Below are 21620 nucleotides of genomic sequence, written 5' to 3'. Positions count from 1 at the left end.
TTAAAAAAATTGTTCACGTGTTCCAAAATATGTTCACAATTTAAAAAACAACACAATTAACATTTTGTGTATATTCAAGAATAAACCTTGTATTTTTTTTATGAACAGTTTTTATCATATGAACAAATTTGGAATTTTATGAACATTTGTTTGAACTTGATGAAAAAATTCTTAATTCAAGAGCATATTTTTAAAATCATATGAACTTTTTGAAGAGTGGATGATTTTTTTTGAATTTGATGAACATTTTTAAAATTATGTTGAACAAAATTTGAATATGATGAACAAGTTTTGAATTCCATGAATAAAAAAGGTTCCCGGTTTTTTAAAAAGTGTTCATGAAAACAAGAAGAAGGATAAAACAAAGAAGATGCAAAGCAAAGAAAAAGAAAAAAAAATCATAAAAGAAAAGAAAAAAAGAGAAGAAAAGGCGAAAAAGGAAACAAAAGAGGAAACAAAAATGAAAAAAGAGAAGAAAAAAAACTGGTTTGGGAAGGTACTATAGGAGCCACTGGTAGAGAGGAGGCGCGGCGTATAATAATGAACCACAATGGATGAACATGAGAGAAAAGGAAAGGAAACAGCCGAAGAAACCAGATGGAATGGGATGTATAGGAAGATGGGATGCTGGGTTCATGAAGAGGCGGACCTTGTAGAGAAGGATGGGATTGGATGCACGCGGTAGGAGATGATGACGCGGTGGAAGGCTGGCGTCGGCCGGCGTCTTCTCCAGCGACTCGCTTCCCGAACGGTGCTGTCTTTCTCCGAGCGGGACGACATGTGCTTCTTTTGGCACTGAGCATAGCTGGAAAACAAAGCAAAAGAAAAACAGAACAGCGCCACACCCTGAAAAAAAAGGATCAACGGCCCTGCTAGGTCCTTTGATAAAGACCTTTCCCATTTCTTCTGGCATTGCCATGAATGGACGCCAGAAGAACCACATGATGAAGTGGGCCGACATCTGCCTACCCAAGGATATGAGTGGGTTTGGTATCCTGGCCTCCCGTCGGATGAATGTCGCCCTCATGCTTAGGTGGGTTTGACGGATCATCCGCGAGGAGGGGAGATTGTGGCTACATGCAAAGTACCTTCTGGGCATGCCTCTTCTAGCTTGTGACTGCATGGAGGGCTCCCAGTTTTGCCGGTCGATCCAGAAGATCAAACATGAGATTCTCCTGGGCTGTCCTTTTCAATTGGTAATGGCGGAGGGGCCATGTTTTGGCTAGATCGTTTGGTGGATGGAATCCCTCTTTACACGAGGGTTCCGTGACTTGTTCGCCATTTGCGGGAATCCATTGTTATTAGTATCGGAGGCTCGCCAAAATGGACAATGGAACATCTTGTTCTGTCGCACACTTGGCCCGACGGAGGTGTTAGAGTGGTCCAATTTACCGGCGACCCTACCTCCTGTGTTGACCAATGACCCTGACTCTGCGCATTGGCAAGTTTCTCCCTCGGGAGATTTTTCGATGGCTTTGGCATATCGTGCACTGTGCCAGAGGCCGATGATTTAGTGGCTGGCACCCCTCTGGAAAGCCTCTCCCCTTGAAGATTAAACATTTTGTTTGGAAATTGCTGAGGGATCGCCTCCAGTCTGGGACGGAGGTGCTCAAGCAGCATGGGTCGGGTAATGGTTGCGCCTCTTTGTGGTGTTCCGGAGAATCGGACCCACGTCCTCTTCTCCGGGACGGCGGCTAGGTCGTTGTGCAGCTTTGTCCGGGAAGCCCTCGGGCTCGAGTAGGAGGCGGTGAATCTTGTCAGCTTCCTTTAGGCCAGAGTGTTGCAGACTGGAAGGCAAAGACGCCTCTTCTCGCTGGTCTTTGCTGCGCTTTCTTGGACATTATGATTGCCGTGTAATAAGATGGTGATCGAGAGGGTCTTTCTGTGACGCGCCTCACTCTTTCTTCAAATTTCTTGCGTTCCTGCAGCACTGGCACCCGCTGGCTAGGCAACAGGACCAAGAGCACCTAGGGCAGATGTTGAATGCACTACAGGCCACGGCACGTCGACGAGATTTTTTTTCAAAACTGTGATGATTTTTATAGCAAATTCGAAATCTATACGTCCTCACGCAAGAAAATCAAAACTAGCACCCCGTCGGCCTCCAGTTGGCCGAAGAGGGGCTCTTCGGCCTGCGGTTGACCGAAGTGGGCTCTTCAGCCTCCCGTTGGCTGAAGAGTACCCCAACTGGGCCGAGAAGAACTCTATGGTCTGCCGTAGGCTGAAGAGTACTCTTTGGTCAACCGTAGGCCGAAGAGTACTCTTTGGGAGTCAGCATGGGCTCATCGACTAGCTTCGTTGATGACCTCTTGATGTGACGTCTTTTTTTATGCTTTCTCTTCTGTTTTCTTTGGGCTTGCTTGTGCTATGGCCCCAACAGACTATGTGGTATGTTGCTAGTCCTTTGTTGGACTGGTTGGTTGGTTTATTTATAAAGCAGGGGTGAAAGCCTGTTTAAAAAATGCCCCCTGCTGACTCCCATCCAGAAAAAGAAACATCTAAAAAAACAGAGGCAAATATTTAGATTGGATTTTCTTGGCCATCAAATATTTAGGCTTGGATTGCCCATTTCAACAGCCTCTACCAAATCTTCTTATATTTAGGGATGTCCCGGGATCACTCGTGTTCAGGGGGCAAAAGCTATTTTTTTCTCTCGTCGCCTCTCCTACGTCCTTCCTTCGTAGGAAGAGAACAGACATGTGTTCTCTCTGAACATGAGAAGCAGAACAGGCAGGTCATGGAACAGGAGGGGCTCCGGTCCAAGTGTCAAACATGAACTACCTCCGCAACAACATATGCATCTGATGCTACCAGGTGTATATTTTTTTATGCTACAGTTAAATTCAAAATTTGACAGGAGATTAACTTTTGCACATGCAAAAAAGCATGCTGTTCCATAACGAGTCAGTTCAAGCAGAGACAGCAGCAGCGCCCCCTAGAATGCAAAAGTTAAAGCAGACACCAAGCCTAGCTTGAATGTCATACATTTATATTTCAAACTAAATGAATCAGTAAAATCTTACGTAGCATGATCAGATGTTGTATAACCAACCCGGCTTCTCTGTGCTAAAATGAAGAAAAAAAAACTCTGCAAAACTCATAGCACATAGCCACATACTCCCTTGTGACAAACTAAGAAGTTGACGGGAAGCAACCGTACAACCTGATAACCAAGTGCCTTTTTGGGTAAATCATCACCTGAAGAAGAATCCCTTGAGAAATACACAAGGCTATGCCCTTGAGGCAAAACTATACTGAAACTTGTCAGTTCCGGTAAAAGAAGAATCAGTAGCTACTAAAACATTAACAACACACCTAACTGATAAAACAAACACATCTCTTTCTTACTAAGGTCTAAAGATCTCTCAGTAAGTAGTTAAACATTCAAGGATGGAACTAACTGCAAACATTTCAGCCAGTGCTCCTGCCACTGTCAACATCTCTTACACTGACTGCAAAAGAGGCAGTGTTCTCTTCTCTGCTCGTACAACAATTTTTCAGAACAAGCTGAACTAAGAAGCTACAAACCGACCACGACATCATTAATACTACAAATATATCCAACATACAATGGTTCAGTACTTGTTGGAGCATACCTATAAAGTCGAGATATCTTACAGAGGGAGCTACTACGGGGACTAATAATAACCATGCATCAAGATCATCAGTCATCACGGTTCACGGACACGAATAGAACATACTGGGCACAACCCATGTAGGTTGCATCATACTGCCACAGTTTATGTGAATATAAACTTTTGGATTGGAGGCATCTCCCTGCGGCGGCTGGCCCAACTCAAATGCGACCCACTCTTTCCTATTACAGCAGTATATACAGTTGCATCTCCCTCCCCATGTCTCTGGGTTCATGCAACACAAGGGCTGGATTCTCTTGTCGATACTGATGAAGATCGCCCAGTTTTCTAGCTTCTCCACCTTTACCCACCTTGCAGGTTCAGTCGATACGTCCAGTCGGAAAGCTTCAAAAGCGTCCCCTGTTGATGGAGAATGTTTCTGACAACCGACCATGAGAAGCATGTCACCACATGCGGCAAGCCACGGTTGCTTAAGATGCCATTTGTTGGCCATGCTTCCATCCAGATGAACTGCTATTTTCTGTATGCGTATCCGGGGTTCCAAGTGCACGATATAGAGCATGCGATCATGATCCATGCCAAAGACCTGGTCTTTGAAGACCACGAGCTTCTTAAATGTCCCATTGCGAGGAGAACGTCTCAACCAAGAATCGCTACCATCACGCGAAAAGAAATTGTGGCGCCCAACATTGACAAGGAGATATGAGTTGGGTGACGAAAGAGGAGCCGTGAGGGCAGCATAGTTGAGGAGGATGCGTCCGTTGACGGGTAGCTGCGGAGCTGAGACACTAACACCTGTGAAGACATCAACCAGAAGACATGATTGTTGTCGGTTGGCCAAGACGAGATGGCCATAGGACACACTCCCCAAAAAAAATTCATCCAGCGGACCCGATGGGGATTTGCTGTCACAAAAACAAGCAAATTGGGGAATCTGACAGCACATGTAGGTGTCTTTGTTGGCAAGATCAGTAACATGGCATGAGCGTCTAAGTACAAGGTTGTTGCTCAATGGGCGAGGGCGAGGGCGAGAAGAGCATGCAGGGACGCCAGGTTGGAGGAGAAGAGGTGGCAACAATGTCGATTTGGAGGGATATGAGGAAATGGAAGCACGCCAAGACGGGCAGGTTGCAGCGAAAGCAAGAAGATCGGGGAAGGATCCCAACCGAGCAACAACAGAGTACAGCAAGTCATTTGGGAGGTCTGCCCAACCTTGAAGCGTAGACATAGCTGAGACAACCTAGATGCAAACTCAGCGCCTTGGTGTTACAGGTGATTGCAGCTTCTCTGAAATAAGTTATGAATCAGAGGACAAATATTAGAAGAATGAACTGGATATTTAAAGTAGTACCCAACAGAGAAGCAATACAAAGTGCCAGGGAAAAAATGCACAGATAACAAATATGCGCTCAGCGAAAACATAAAAGACACTAGTGACTCAGTAATACATCAAGAGATTGGATCCTGGGGGGCAGTGTAAACTAGTCTTGAACACATCAGTAATTACTTCAAGCAGACGGACATAAAGCAGATGAAATCAGAAACTCCAAACAGCCGCTGGTCACTTCTGATGGTAAACAGTCATGTCAGGATGCTTCCCTGTAGTTGAAACTTTTTTAGAAACTGATACCAAAATGGTGCCGCATGCTACCTACCTTTAGCCTAGCTAGTGTATAAAATTAGTAGTGTTTAAAACATGAAAAACACTAGTGACACAATAACATGGCAAGAGATTGGATTCTCATGGACTAGTCTACATCGATAATCAAATGTGGTAAATATTTCTAACATTGCCTCAGTCTGCACTACTGTGAATATCATGTCCTGGAAATGTAGTGGTTACTTCAATGTGAATACTATCATCAGATGAAACCAAAAATTCCATTTGGACGTTCGCGTGACTGTTGTATTATTATGTGAGGAAATAACAACACACTGCATCACACAATGAAATAATCTCTTACCAAAAGGAACTTCTTTGTAAAAACTAAACCCAACTGCACTTCAGAACATTATACTGAAACGGGCGACAGATGGTTCTACCTTTCCAACTAACAGATACGTGGAAATGCTAGGGTTCTTTGACTTGGGTAATCTGAACCCCCCCTTCACATTTGCAGAATCTGGACTCGGTTAAATGTCTTGTAGAAAACACCAAACCGCACAGCCTAGGGTTCTTCGACTTGGGTAATCCGAACCCCCTTCCCATCTGAGGATTGTGGACTCAGTTAAATTCCTTGTAGAAACCACCAAACCGTAGTCTATGGTTCTACGAATTAGCAGTGCATCCGAATCCCTCACAACAAGAAAATCAAGTGGGAATCTAATCTATCGAGATTACCACCAAAGTGGCAACGCGTTTCGATTTGCACAGGAGATGAGCAAAGTAAACAGGAGAGAGAGAGAGAGAGAGAGAGAGAGAGAGAGAGAGAGAGAGAGAGAGAGAGAGAGAGAGAGAGAGCATGCCTGATCTGATCTGATCTGGTAGAGACTGCGTGTGTTGGAGACGATGGTGAGGTGGGCGGCGCCGGCGGCTCGCTTCCCCTTCCCTGCCGCACTCTCTCTCAGGGAAGGGGGTCGTGTGGTGTTGCTGGCCCAACATGGGAATGGGCTGTGTCCAACTTCTTCATTTCTTTCCAGGCGAAGAGTGAGTTTCCCCTAAAAAAATGAGAAGTGATCTCATTTTTTTACAGAGAAAACTTTTGATCTATTCATCTTCAATCAATGTACTTCAAAAGTAATAAAAATTACACCCAGATCCGTAGACCATCTAGTGACGAAGGCGCCGCTGTCATCGCCCCTCTCTCGCCGGAGCCGAGCAAAACTTGTTGTGACAATCAAGAAGTCGTTCTGGTAAGGCCCCATAGAGCCAGTACACTAGAAAATAGCAACCATCGTCGTTGAAGAGTAGTGTAGATCGAAAGGATCCAACCTGAAGACACACAAACATAGACGAACGACGTACAAATCCAAGCAAATCCATCAAAGATAGATCTGACGGAGACATACCTGCTAGACGCATCACCATGACAGGGGCTAGGTGGGGAGAACCTTATTCTATATTCAGGTAGCCGTCGCCATCTCGTCTTCATGAACAGGACACAAACCCTAACAAAAATCGAAAAATCATCTAAAAACGGTGCCCTCCTGCCGGCAAGGACCGGAATCCGTCGTGCCCCCATAGCCCTAAGGCGACCGGAGACAAGACGGACCGGCGACAACGTCGGTGAAAGGCAGAGGAACCCTAGAATTTTCTTTTGAAGCTGAGAGAGATGAGAAGTGGTTTTTTCCCGCTGGATTGAAAGCTGCTTGGAACAAGCACAATAGATTTGTTTAGTAGTTTTCCTATTGTTTCCTTTTTATGTTGAGATGTTGTGGAATGTGAGATACAAACTTTTTTTTCCAAAAAGGATCGGATCTATTTTAAAGATTCATCAGAAAAAGTACAAAACATTTCAAACATAATTAAAAATCATCAAGGTACATGGGCCACCGAATGACCAGTGCCGTCGTCAGAACGAGTCACCGAAGCGCCGCTCTCTCCGCTCTTGTGCACATGCCCCTAAGGACCAGCGCCTTTGACTTTGCAGTCGTCGTCGTTGACATCTTGAATCAATCCAAAGAACTTACGCCAAATCTCGTAGTTGCGTACGCATGACGAGAAACCCTAACATCGTTGCCTTGAGGAGCTGACATGAATCTATGCCAGAACTCCATCTAATTCATCCCAACAAACGAACTTAAGGAGGGTCGGAGCCCAAAAGACCGACTTGAAGAAGATGCGCCGACATCCGTCCGAGCGCTACCCCTGTGAGGACCAAAACCCAACCTATCTACTAGCTGGAGCAGAGGCACCAGTTTCCCCTCCCCACCGCCTGCCGCCGAGCGGCAGACGGAGGGAAGACTGAATCCATGGGCTCGTCGACAGAGATCGAGGGGAAGAAGACTTTTCCTAGTTGCCTTGTGAGCGGGGAAAGAAAAAGATGTTAAATGTGGGATATAAACATAAAAAATATGAACATAGAGAGAACGACTTTGAATGATCCAGTTTCACCAAAGATCTTTACCGCCTACCCGGCAAAAAAAGGGATATCTAACGTTTGTTTTTTTATCCGATGTGCTTTATTTGTTTTTATATTTATAACATACAACCCCCCCCCCCCCCCCCCCCCTCCCCGCGCGTTTCATAATATAAGAACGGTTTTGACAGTACACTGGTGTAAAAACGCTGTTATCGGACGGAGGGGGTATCTTGTACTAAAACAAGTAGACCGGAATTTTTCTGTGGAATAGGAAAAGACTTGGATTTTTTTCCTCCTAGGAAATTTAAGGCTTGGATTTGGTTCTAAAATATTATACCTGAATTTTAATTGTACGGAATTAGAATTGGACTTTTCTCTCAAAACATTTTGAACATTGGCTCACCCCCACCTCTCCAAAATGTATTTTGTAACCTCCAAAAACAAACTGAATCAACCATCCAACACAAGAGTTGGATTTTTGTCGCCCCATGATCACTCAAGCTCTGGAGCCAAAAGCAATTTTAGGAGCTGTTTGGCAGTTCTCCAGGTCCCTTCATTTTTGGCTACAGCTTCACCAACTCCCGGAGCGGACTTGGGGAGAGGAGAGTCTCCGAACAGGCCTTTAGAGAGCTCTGCGTATGCTTCATTGGAGGAAGAGAACAAACAACACAATGTTTTGACAGTGTGTTTCGTTCTTGAACATGAGGAAACAAAGGTCGGCCAGCCATGGAACTGAAGATAAATATCAGGGTTCTCATCAAACTATCATTCAGCAACATATTATGCATCTGGGTGAACCTGATGGTAGGTGTATATTTTAGCTCTCTGACCAGAGAAGAATTGAGACACAAGCAATTCTGATTATCCATTCAAAACAAACATTGGCAGTTTTGATGGTCCTTTAGCATTGTATTAAAACTTGCAACTAAGTAAATATTCACAAGAGATGAACTTGTCCAGTGATAGAAGCCAAGGACATACAGAAATACGTTAGATGAAATTAAGTTAACGCAGTCTAGAAGACTTAAACTTATCAACTGGGGAAGAGAGTGGAAACAAGTAGTTCGAAATACCACTAACTTGATTAGAAGCTTGACTACTCCTAACAAGCTCCAAGCACCAAACTGCTACAAAAGCTTCAGTACTAACCCACCAAGTTATAAGTGCTATTGTTACGATGGCACTGCCCAAGAGTTGCAAAAGTCCCTACTCTGTTGTAACTTGTAAGGGAAATTTTCATCAGGAGCGTGCGGAGCATCAAGCCATAGCTGCGTGGCCGAATTTCGTGTTTTGACCCTTTTCCGATAGAAAATCAGGATCTGACCCCGGTTTGAAAAAAATTCGGGATTTGACCCTTTTTCTTACCGCCAGGGGCTCTGGCGGTAGGTTTAGACAGCCTACCGCCAGGGCCCCTGGCGGTAGGGTACTTATCCACGTCAGCACGCGGAGACGGCCGCCGCCCCCCTCCGTCGCACCCTACCGCCAGGGCACCTGGCGGTAGGCTGTCTAACCCTACCGCCGGAGGCCATGGCGGTAGGGTCCGGGCAGTTATTTCGCCCGAGACCCCGCGCCCCTGCCCATCTCCCCACCCCTCCCCCTTCCCCCGTCGGCAGTTTCATCTTTTCTTCCCCAACTCGCCCCTCTCTCCCTCTCTCATCTCCTCCACTCCCCCCTCGGATCTTCACCGTTTCTTCACCGTTTTTGTGGATCGAGATGGCCCCGAAGAGAGAAACGTAAGCTCCTCCGATCCCTCCAATTAGTTTTTGCAAACTTGCTTCCGATTCGACGCATTATTTGCTTGAAATCCCTTATATTTTTGAACTTAGATTGGATTCTTTTTCACCTAGGATTGTTTTAGCTTGATTGTAGTTGTAGTTCTTAGTTCTTTAGTAAGTAGTATTGTTGAATATGAACTATAATCAATAGTTCATATGTTAGTGTGAAGATGAACCCTAGTTCATAATTTTTTTTGTTAAAAAATTATGATGTAGTGCATGTGGGAGGACTTGATTGTAGTTTTATGATGCATGTTCATATGATGATATGAAGATGTTGTTTGGAGATAATACATTCAAGATGAATGTTGGAGGATTTTTTTTGATGACATGATGCATGTTGATATGATGCATATTGGAGTAAACAAAATATATATGATGCAAGTAGTGGATTTGGTTGGAGTAAATATGATATGATATGATATTGCGTCTTGATATATGTATTTTATTTAGTTAATGATGAACTTTTGTTATGCATCCATATGTTTAGGAACGCATATGTGGCGCAACCATCGCCCATTCATCTCCAACACGACCCGTCAGCCTTTCCACTTCCGTACGTGTACGAGTCCTTCCCCGAGCTTCTGCAGCCGGTGGGAGCTTTTTCAGACGAGTTCCTAGAGGCGACGAGGGCAGTGCGGTGGCACGAGAGGGCAGAGCGGATCTCCGACGAGGTGAAGTGTTGGTCGCAGAGTGTGAAGGAGTTGAAGAGAGTGACTGCAGAGATGGAGGGAGATCCAACTATCCCAAGTAACCGCCGGGAAGGGACCATTGAAGCTGCCAAGCAACACTCCAACTGGGAGCTGCGCAATTTGGGCCGGAGGATCTACTTCGAGAGCAATGCCGAGGAGAGAGCCAGGATGCCGCCGCCAAGTGCATCGGCGTTCGATATCATCAGCTGGGGAAGGGCGGAGGCGAGAACTCCAGCGGGCAAGGCAAGGTGGGAGTGCTTGAACGGTCGGATGGCGACCAGCGTTCCGCCTCCGCCTGAACCGGTGGATCCGCTGCCGTATCTGTCTCCATGGCCAGGCCTAATATACGAGGGGGGAAGTTTGTCCGCCCTATAAACTTGTCTTAAGAACTTGTTGGACCGTTTGTTGGCTTTGCGAAAGTACTTGCGTTAGTTGTGGTTGTCAAACTATGTGGACAAGTTTACTATTTGCTATTTGCTATGTTGAACCTTTATTAATATGTGAGCTCATATTTTGCTTTCTTTGTGAAACTATGTGATAAAACTTTACAAAAGAAACAATCACTAAAACAATATGTGAGCTCATATTTTAGGGTCTATATCATTGCTGTGATATTGTTTTTGAAAAGAAGCAAAAATTAAACTTGAAAACCATAAAACACAGGACCCTACCGCCAGGGTCCTTGGTGGTAGGGTCACACATCTTACCGCCAAACCCCCTGGCGGGAGGGCGAACCTACCGCCAGGGCACTTCGATATTTCGTTACAGAAACTATGGGAGGCAAAACCCAGCCATACGCTACCGCCAGGGGTTCTGGCGGTAGAGTTAGACAGGCTACCGCCAGGGTCCCTGGCGGTAGGCTACTTATCGACGTCAGCTCGGGCAAACGGCGGCCGTCGCCCTCCGTCGCACCCTACCGCCATGGACCCTGGCGGTAGCCTGTCTAACTCTACCGCCAGGCCCCGTGGCGGTATCGAAAGGCTCCTGCTCCTCCCACCCCACCTTTCCGGACTCATGCAAGAAAACAGCCGGCTCCTCACATCACCCCCGACAAAGAGTGCCCAATTATCCAGTTGGCGTGTACCTCCACCCATTTTGCAGGGCTGGTCGACATGTCAAGGTGGTGGGGTATACATTGTACTCCTTCCGCCCGAAAAAACTTGTCCCAAGCTTGTCCCTCAAATGAATGTATCTAGCACTAAATTGGTGCTAGATACATCCATTTGAGGGACAAACTTTTCCGGACGAAGGGAGTACTACTGAGCAGCCTGGACTCATTGTACTGAAACATTAAACCGTAAGAAGCATGTTGCCACAGACCACTAGCCATGGTTTGGCGTCAGAGCTTGGGGCCAGGTCACCAACCCACTCAGTTGTTATCTCCTGCAGACCCAGCAGGGGGGACAGCTGCATTGTGTAGATCTTGTAACAATCATCCATGGTGATGAACTGATGATTGAATTCCACAATCTTTTCTATCGGTGCATCAGAAAGCTGGAGTACAGACCAAGAGTCACTTCCAACCGACCAATCAAATACGGCGGCTGCAGTACTGACAAGGAGGTGTGAGTTGGGTGATGCAAGGGGAGCTGTCGGAGTGCCGCTAACGTAGAAGTAGAACTCCCTCTCACAATCACCGGTGAATGGGAGACGTGGAGGAGAAACCTTGGCACCACTGAACACATCAACAACAAGACAATATCCAGCACGGCAGCAAATTAGTTGACCATAGGAAGTGCCAGCGAATTGCATCTTCTGATAAATTTCCCGAGGAATTTGGCAGCGCAGGGCGATGTTCTTGTTGATCGGATCAATGACCTTACATGTGCGTAGCTTTTGACAGCCATTGTTAGAAGGGAGATCAGGAGCTTGAACACGGGCATTGAATTGGCGAGGAGAGGCGGGAATTTGGTGCAGATTGCAGAATGTAGATTTTGATGGGTATGAGGAAAATGCAGCACGCCAAGAGCGGCAGGTTGCAGCGAAAGCAAGAACATCACGGAAGGATCCTGACAGTGCAAGGATGGAGCTTAGCGGGCCATCTGGAAGGTCTGCCCAACCATCGAACCCGAGGACAGCAGGTTGCGCGGACGCAGAGGCAACACATAGTTTGCTAGTGCTTTGCATTATGTCAAACTATCTGCAAAACACAGTAAATTTTCAAATTAAAAAAAATTAGAATTATGAGGCAATGAAGAAATGAAAATTAAAAGGATGGGTAGCCATCTAAAACCATGCATATGCTGTTTTCAGGTCTAATATATGCCCTGTATGAAGACTTGTTATGCTCTTTTCCAAATAGTCAAATACATAACTCTGTTTGGGTTTTTTGGATAATTATTGTTACAGGATTCGGGGGGGAAGCCTCAAATTTCTCTAGGGGCAATAGTTGAGACTACAACTGCTAAGCAAAAAAAAAAAAAAAACACCCACAGAGCACCAAGGAACCATGATGGGATACACCGTCACCATTCTTATGCAGCACAGAGCCAAAAATTAGCAGAAAACGGCAGTCGCTCGGGTAAAGTGGATGATTTCTGAGCTGCTACAATCCAACTCATCAGTTGATTCTGAATATCTGATGCTCAAGCTCAACACAGTAGAAACTATAAACCCAATAAAGTGCAGAAAACGGGAAACCCAATATAGTCAGACGAGCTCCTTTACAGTACCCCTAAATGAATATGAGCCCTCCATTTCTCTTGATCCAATGATGGACGACTGTTGGTACTCCAACGTGTGTATGAGAGAGTACCAACTGAAAAAAGCAGGGAGTATCTCGTGCTTGGGGGTAAAAAGGTAAACTGATTCCATGTAAAAACACAATGCATCACGGCTGAGACATAATAGCTATTCAACTCGATCGCAAGAACCCTAATTTTAATCCCTAAAAAAGCCTAATTCTTCAATAGGATAGCTGCCGCCGGCCACTATGATCTGCCCGATTACAAGAGACAGACAACCATAGGGCCACGGACTTGCTGGAGTGGCATCTGCCGGGAATGGTCGCCGACCAGGGCTGGGCGGCGCCGCCGCCACACCGCGAGCGCGTTTGCTTTCTCGCGAAATTGGAAACTCGAACGCACTAAAGCAGGATGACTACGGCGAGGCGGGATCATCAGGCTGGCCGGAGATCTATCACGTCGGCACTGCAGTTGTACAAATGTTCAGTTGATCTGACTGACTGGGTTCAATATGGACTATGGAAGGACGGTGAGAGGCTGCTTTGATTGGACTCTGTTGGGCTGCTGACGAACTTCTTGCGAGCCTGATGTCTCTTGCGTGTATTCCACAATAATACTTATATTTTCTGTTTTAATTTCTTTTGTACATGTTATAAAATTTGTGTGGTTTTCGAGAACTTGTAGCCAAATTATGTTTGATCGATAACTTCCAGCGCAAAGGAGACATATTCATCCATTGACTGAAACAAGTTTTCTATCATTCCTAACTTCTATCCACTCGCTCTTGATCGGTGCCTGTGAAAAAGAGCAGATGTCAGGCAGCAATGGCGTGGTCATCATGGAGACGTAATCGCTATAATGTGATGGCAGCTGCGTTGGTGATAGGACGGATGATCCGATTAGAAATCAGAAACTGACCTAATTAAGAGGAGAAAAGACTAAACTACCCTCCTATGTGGAGGGTCAGATTTAAGTGGTACTCCATCGCTACTTGAGGGAGTACCAAGGTACCGTAATCCCCAAAGATTTCGGTCAGAGCTGGCATATGCCAAACATGAATACCACCTGAAGCTACCGGTATAACACCTGGCATGGATACCCAGTCCTGAGTGAAAAAGATACCGCGAGCACGATCTTTTTCAATAAAATCATCGCGCAATAAATCAACAAAACCTAAAGTCATTTCGCGTTCCCCTTCTAACTTACCTACTACTGTATCGGAGTGGATATGATCTCCCCCAGACATACGCAATGCTTTAGCTAATACACGGAAATGCATACCATGATTTTTCTGTCTATCAATAACTGCATGCATTGCACGGTGAATGTGAAGAAGTAGGCCATTGTCGCGGCAATAATGAGCCAAAGTAGTATTTGCGGTGAATCCCCCAGTTAAGTAGTCATGCATTACAATAGGAACCCCTAATTCTCTTGCAAATACAGCTCTCTTAATCATTTCTTCACATGTACCCGCAGTCGCATTCAAGTAATGCCCCTTGATTTCACCGGTTTCGGCCTGTGATTTATAAGTAGCTTCAGCACAAAAGACAAAACGGTCTCTCCAGCGCATAAATGGTTGTGAGTTTACGTTTTCATCATCTTTGGTAAAATCAAGTCCACCACGTAGACACTCATAACACGCTCTACCATAATTTTTTGCGGATAATCCCAATTTTGGTTTAATAGTACATCCCAATAAAGGACGACCATACTTGTTCAACTTATCTCTTTCAACTTGGATACCATGAGGCGGGCCTTGGAAAGTTTTTGAATAAGTAGGGGGAATTCGTAGATCCTCCAAACGTAGAGCACGTAGGGCTTTGAAACCAAATACGTTACCTACAATGAAAGTAAACATGTTAGTAACGAAACCCTCTTCAAATAGGTCTAATGGATAAGCTACATAACATCTTCAGAACACGAGACTGAAGAGTGAAAAGGTCCTGGCCGGAAACTCTAGCGACAACAATGTCCCATAGATACGAGAACGCTCAGTGCACCAAAATATTTATGCGTGCTGCTTTACATTGTTTCGCGGGGCACGTTGTACACAAAACGATCTATTTTTCTGCTAAGAAAAATAAAGTAGACCCTGTCACCCTGACATGACATCCATCCCAGATATCTTGCACTTGCATGAATCTAATCCTGCCAACAAACACAGAGCGCGCTGTTGCTACATGAACAAATATAAGCGACAAATGAACAAATAAAAAAGATTGGAGCTATCTAGGGTTTGGGAGAGAGTGGAGGGGGGAGAGCACAGGCCTTGCAGAAAGAGCAGGCGGTGGAGTCGGCGTCCCGGCGTCTGGCAAGCGGTCGTCTTCGTTGAGCTCACTAGATAAAATTTGGATTTTTTTGCGCTCCGGAAAAATAAAATTTGAAAATGAGCTCACTAGAGCTCGGCCTTCGTTGGCATTTTTCGCGCTCACCCACCCTTACCTGTCTCTTCCGTTTCTCAATCAATTAGTTTGTACTGAGTAACATTTAATTGATTTGTAGCATTTTGGTTGAGGTTTATCATTTGTACTGAACAAGAAGTCTGGGTATGCCAATGCTGTTATCAAATCCGTTAATTTTTTGTATAAAGCTCGTTCATGTATGTATATCCCTTGATCTGGTCTCTCTTCTGCTGGAATTTTATCCATATTTTGGGCCAGTCCAATACAATTCCAGAAATTCCTAATAAATCCTAAAGGCCCACACAGTCCATTTGTGCAATGCAAGAGGTGGAACCAAAGTTTAGTCCCACATTGCTAGTTTGGTCGGAGTTGGACCTCCTTACAAGGGAGGTTGTTTCCCCACATGTATGAGCATGAGAACAAGAGGGACATTCACGCGTACTCCTCCTTCGCCGCCCGCCTCGGCACGACGAGCCGCGGGTTGCGGGAATGAGCCGATGTCTAAATTTTTGCCACGCATAACTGGTATACGAAAAGTCACATGGAAGCTGAAAAGATTTTTGCTATAGTGGAGACTGAATGCGAACGGCACATCCCTTCGACTGCTGGATAATCTCCCTCTCGCCACTGAGTTCCAATCTTTGAGCTGCTGCTACGATCTTCCCCATCCCGCTTTGCGGCGTGCACTGCAAGTTGGGACAGTAGGCCTCCGGAACCGCACCTCTTTCAGTCCTGTACGGGAGAAGGGTGATAAGGTTTTTGGGGAGCGCTTTACGCGACTACTGACCTGTTGATCATGGACGCTCCAGACACCGACGACCACTTCCTCAACGATGACTTCTTCCCCGACGTCGACAACCTCTTCGACGACATGGCTGGCAAGGATGTTGACCCCAAGACCAGTGCTTCTGCTGCTGTACCTACATATTCATGCTCTTTCTGTTTGAGGTTCTCCTGCAATTTCTGGCTCTAGTGTCTGCTCTAGATATGTTTGATTCTAGTTCACACATGCAGATGCTATTTACCTTCTCTCTATCAGATAGCATGACTTGTTTTATCTCTGCTATATTAGTCATGCTTTATCTAGTATTTCTGCTAATAAAATCATTTGGTAAATTGCTCATATTTCCAACATCTTCTTCATGTACTCTCTCTCTCTCCATGCTGTAAACTTTTGAGGCAGAGAGTATGATGATGGTCCAGTTCAGTCAGATGCGTCTTAGATTTCATCTATCATGCAAGACATGCAATGTTAGTCAGGAAAATCCTTTATTCATCCAGAAACAGATGTTGGTTGTTATTTCCAAGTTGCAACTAGTACAGGCACTCTTACTGATTCACAGACTCATCCACCGCTACACCTGGCAGTATGCCGGGACGTACACGCTGCACATCGACGGCAAGATCTGAAGCGACATCATCATGATCTCAAGCGGAGCTTGTTGCTGGGGCTGGTACATGCCCTGCCACTGCTGTTGGGGCTGCGGCTGCATGATGGCTTGAGCCACGTTGTGGATAGCATGGCACCTGAACTGTTCTGGGATCTGCGCTAGCTGCTGGCAGCACTGGTGTCGCATTATATGGCAACTGTTAAGTTGCCACATACGCGACTGCACAAATGGCAGTGTCACTGTGCTGCATTGGTGCCGCAGGAATTGCACACATGGGTCCATCTGCTGCTGCCATTGTTGCCATGGTTGTTGCTGCTGCTGACATTGCTCGGAGCCCTGGTTACAGGTAGTGTCCAACTGCGCAACAGCGTTGGTCCCCGCGAGGGTGAGGAGAGCGAGGATGAACAAGGTCTTCATGATGTCTGGTTATTAGTTTGATTTGATATATATATTTGGTTAAAGGATGATGGATGAGGATCTTCTTTGGTATTATATTTATAGGTATCATGGCATGATTTGCTGCATCCCATTTCTTTCCTAGATAGCTTTTGTAAAGTGTCTGTTTTTCCCCTTTTCTAACTGATCATTTGGTATGATTGTGTTAGGTGGTGCTACAAGTCTAATCTTGGATGATCATCAAATATACTTTTTGACACATGTTATCTGACTGTCATGCAAGATCAGTAATCCATATGACTCATCGGTCATCACTTTACATGCCCAGCATAGATCCAGGTTTTATCCTTTTGTGAGGCCCATTTTGTAATCTCGTATATATCACAAATAGCTGATGTTTTAGACACGCGTTTAGTCAACGTTTTAGAACTTTGACTGTGGAGTAGCATTTTAAGTATTCTGTTCAAAACTTTAAAAATCATATCTACATGTAAATCAGATTGTATGGTTTGTCCATTCACTTTAAATTAAGGGTTGACCTCCACTCTATGCTTTTTCTGGAAATTATAGTTTGTAATCTTCTCTGCTGTTAAGCTACATCATATCAACAATCTTTGCATCAAATACTTGTTCTTCATTATATTTAACGGTTTCTTGAAATGGTCTTGTGCTGCTGTATAAATTACTAGAGCATGACATGACTGATAAAATCCCCTTTTATATGCCAAGGATTCTCTTGGAGCTATGCTCTGGTGCTATGGAACTAAAATTACTTAACTGATTTTGTTGTCATTGCTGCTAGGACCATCGGCCCATTAAGTCCAAATGCTCCTGTTCAGTGGGCTGCGCTGAGCGAGGCCTAGCATAAAAACCTGAAGGAAATATTTGAGGTAACGAAAACCCCACATGTTATTCAGCTTATCAGAGAAATTGATGGAAGACACAATGGAGATGCAATTGGCGAAGGTCGACACACACCTCATTTCAGTGTCAGGGGCTGCTATGTTGGCAAGGAGCATCGTCCTCCCGATGGAATTTATTTATGTAACAAATAAAGTAGGCTTGGATTGGATTCTGATTAAAATAGCAGACTTCAATTTTTATCTCAAAACATTTTGAACTTTGGCTCGCCACCACCTCTCCAAAATGTATAATCCTGCATTTTGTTTTATGAACTATCCAATAGACAAGTTGGAATATGAATCTCTTTGGATTTCCTACTTTTTACTGTAATTGTAATTCTGTCTATACTTCATAGGAGGAAGAGAACAAACACCACATGTTCAGACTGTGTTCTCTGAACAGAGAAAAGGAGCAGACCAGCGATGGAACTGAAGATACACAGGAGGGTTCTTGTCAAAGTATCCTTCAACAACATGCCAGAATGAGCTACCTATTACACAGCAACACAGTATTGCATCGAGGTGAATCTGATGCTATTAGTGGTATATTTTAGCTCCCAGACCAAAGTAAAATCTTGCACAAGCAATTCTGATTATCCATTCCAATAACATTGACAGTTCTGGTCTTCTTTACCATTGTACCAGAACTTCCAATCAACGAGCTTGTCCAGTGATAGAAGCCAAGGGCATGCAGAAATACGTACAATGAAACTGAGTCAACGCGACGTAGAAGCTTAGAAGTCGTGTCACTGGAGCAGAGACAAGAAACAGGTAGTTCAAAGTATTACACATCATCCAGCGCATAATTAAACAACACAGCTGAAGTAATAGTACTGACTTAGAAGCTTGACTACTCCTAACTAGCTCTAAGCACTAATCTCCCAGGCTCTAGATACTGGTTTACCAAACTGCTACAAATGTTCTAAGTGCTAATGCTACGATGGCACCGCCCAAGTTGCAAAAGCCCCTACTCTGTGTTGCAGGGGGGGATTTTCATCAGGAGCTTGTGGAGCAGCAAGCCCGTGGATGCGCACGGTGGTCACTGCGCATCAGTGTAGAACATGCTTGGATACACCCAAAGGGGCTGCAGCTTGCCGGCCCGGGGCTCACTGAGCTGCCTGAGCTCACTGTCCAGAAACAGGAAACCATGAGAAGCATATCGCCGCAGACCACTAGCCATGGTTTCGTGTACGAGCTTGGGGACAGGTGACCGACCCACTCAGTTGTTATCTCCTGCAGACCAAGCTGGGGGGACAGCTGCAAGGCGTAGATCTTATAACAATCATCCATGGCGATGAACTGACCATTGAATTCCACAATCTGTTCTATCGATTCATCAGAAAGCTGGAGTTCAGACCAAGAGTTACTTCCGACCGGCCAATCAAACAGGGATATTGCAGTACTGACAAGGAGGTGTGAGTTGGGTGATGCAATGGGAGCCGTCAAAGTGCCACTGAAGTAGAACTCCCTCCCAAACTCAAAATCACCGCTGAATGGGAGACGTGGGGGAGAAACCACGGCACCACTGAACACATCAACAACAAGACAATATCCAGCACGGCCGCAAATTAGTTGACCATAGGAAGTGCCAGCAAAATGCATCTCCTGATAAATTTCTTGAGGAATCTGGCAGCGAAGGGCAATGTTCCTGTTGATTGGATCAATGACCTTACATGTGCGTAGCTCGTAATGACCATTGTTAGACGGGAGATCAGGAGCTTGAACACAGACATTGAATTGGACGAGGAGAGGTGGGAATCTGGTGCAGAAGGCAGATTTGTTTGGGTATGAGGAGAGAGCCCTTTTACGGTGATTGGGGCGGTACTGGGAGTACTTTCAAGTACTTACCCCTTCGATTTTTATTAGCCGTCCGATCTGGTGGGGGATTAAAAATGAATTAACTTAATTAGTTTAATCAGAGAAGGGCATAATGGTCCAGGGTAAAAAAAAATTCAACCGATCACGTCCACGACCAGAACCACGTCTAGATCTAGTAGCTCGGTCAAGTCCTCCTTCTCGACCAGAACCACGTCTAGATCTAGTAGCTCGGTCAAGTCCTCCTTCTCGTCCTCTTCCTTCTGTCCGACGAGCCCGGCGAGAGGAACCAATTCACCGTCGTCGACGTCGTTCTCGTCCTCCTCCTGGTCCCCTTCACTATAAAAGACGTGGTCGGCGGCAGGAAGAAGAATAAGGCGTGACATCTGCGGCGGCAGTGTCGGTGGCGACGGCGGCGGCGGTATAGGAGAAAGCCCCCCACTGATCCCATCGCTTCCGGACTTGCATCTTAAGGTATGAATCGCCTGAATCTCAACTTACTTTGATTCGTAGCCTGCACTTCCTACTTAGATTTGTTTAGTCATCATCGATTTAGGTTTCCCTAGTGCATGCAATTCAATTTAGCAGTACTTACATCTCTGATCACGTCTGATTTTTATTAGCCGTCCGATCTTGCGGGGAATTAAACTTGGGCGTTGATGATTGGTTTCCCTCACATGTCAAACGAGCAAAGTCTTTTCCATGCACTTGTCTTTGCCTATGAGCTATTTTACACCTGCAACATTGATAAACAGAAAGATGTTGATGATTGGTTTCCCTCACATGTCATATGCAGGAAGACATGGCGTATGCAAGTGATGAGAGTATGTTCGAGTATCTAAATGTTGTCAGCAAGATGTTTGATAGTGAGGCTGAAGGCTATGAATTCTACAACAAATATGCTCTTGAAAAAGGTTTTAGTGTGAGGAAAAGCTACGTTGAGTGGGATGGATCCAACAAATACATAATTTTAAGGAAAATTGTGTGTAGTCGTGAAGGGTTTCGCGAAGAGAAGCACATGAAAAGAAAGATGGAAGATAGAAAGAGGAGGCCACGAAGTTTAACTCGTGTTGGGTGTAATGCTAAATTGGTCATTACGAGACAGGAGGAAACCGGTCGGTGGTTTGTCAAGGATTTCATCGATGAGCACAGCCATCCTCTAGCCCCACGGGATCTTTCTTGTCTGCTGCGTTCGCACAGACGAATTAGCGATGAGCAGAAAGCGGACATTGCGGACATGGAAAAATGTGGGATCCGCAAATACCGTATTATGGATATTTTGTGCTTTCAATACGGTGGATTTGATAAGGTTGGATGCATAAAGAGGGACATTTATAATTTCTGCCATGCTAATAAGCAGGAGACAATCAGTGCCGGTGATGCTAATACGGTGATCATGCACATGATGGCGAGGTGAGAGCGAGATGTGGATTTTTTCTTCAAGTACTTGGTAGACGAGCATGGGCATCTGAAGGGACTGTTCTGGGCTGATAGTCAATCGCGACTTGACTACGAGGCTTTCGGAGACGTCATTGTTTTCGATAGCACATACAGAACCAACAAATACAATCTGCCATTCGTGCCGTTTGTCGGGTTGAATCACCACCGCAGCACTGTTATTTTTGGCTGTGGTATAATTTCTCATGAAACAAGCCAGGCATACGAGTGGATGTTGCGGACCTTTTCTGATTGCATGGCACAGAAGCATCCGATATCTGTGATCACAGATGGGGACCTTGCAATGCAGAGAGCAATCAGGGTGGTCTGGCCAGACTCAAACCATAGACTATGTATATGGCACATTCAGCAGAACATTGTACGCCATCTGCATGATGACGACGTAAAGGAGGAATTCAGATCTTTCATTTATGATACTTCTTTCATTGAAGAGCATGAGATAAAATGGATACAATTCTTACAACGGAATAAAGTAACCAGTGAGGAG

General features: G+C 45.2%; 3 protein-coding genes and 1 pseudogene across 3 annotated transcripts; all 4 read right to left on the bottom strand.

Annotated features, from left to right (window-relative positions):
• Positions 1 to 3363: 3363 nt before the first annotated feature.
• LOC141026660 (uncharacterized) lies at positions 3364 to 4862 on the bottom strand. The gene has a single exon (XM_073503501.1). The coding sequence runs from the start codon at positions 4822 to 4824 to the stop codon at positions 3679 to 3681; it is 1146 nt and encodes a 381-aa protein (XP_073359602.1). The 5' UTR covers positions 4825 to 4862; the 3' UTR covers positions 3364 to 3678.
• A 6083-nt stretch (positions 4863 to 10945) lies between these two features.
• LOC123494811 (uncharacterized) lies at positions 10946 to 12476 on the bottom strand (annotated as a pseudogene).
• Positions 12477 to 16526: 4050 nt separating this feature from the next.
• LOC109757624 (avenin-like a1) lies at positions 16527 to 16979 on the bottom strand. The gene has a single exon (XM_020316447.4). The coding sequence runs from the start codon at positions 16977 to 16979 to the stop codon at positions 16527 to 16529; it is 453 nt and encodes a 150-aa protein (XP_020172036.1).
• A 1538-nt stretch (positions 16980 to 18517) lies between these two features.
• On the bottom strand, positions 18518 to 19801 carry LOC109757623 (uncharacterized). The gene has a single exon (XM_020316446.3). It carries the CDS (start codon positions 19460 to 19462, stop codon positions 18857 to 18859), a length of 606 nt encoding a protein of 201 aa, XP_020172035.2. The 5' UTR covers positions 19463 to 19801; the 3' UTR covers positions 18518 to 18856.
• Between the last annotated feature and the right edge of the window lie 1819 nt (positions 19802 to 21620).

This window comes from Aegilops tauschii, chromosome 7 (assembly GCF_002575655.3).
Source record: "Aegilops tauschii subsp. strangulata cultivar AL8/78 chromosome 7, Aet v6.0, whole genome shotgun sequence".
NCBI lineage: Eukaryota > Viridiplantae > Streptophyta > Magnoliopsida > Poales > Poaceae > Aegilops > Aegilops tauschii.
This window is presented reverse-complemented; position numbering and strand designations above follow the sequence as displayed.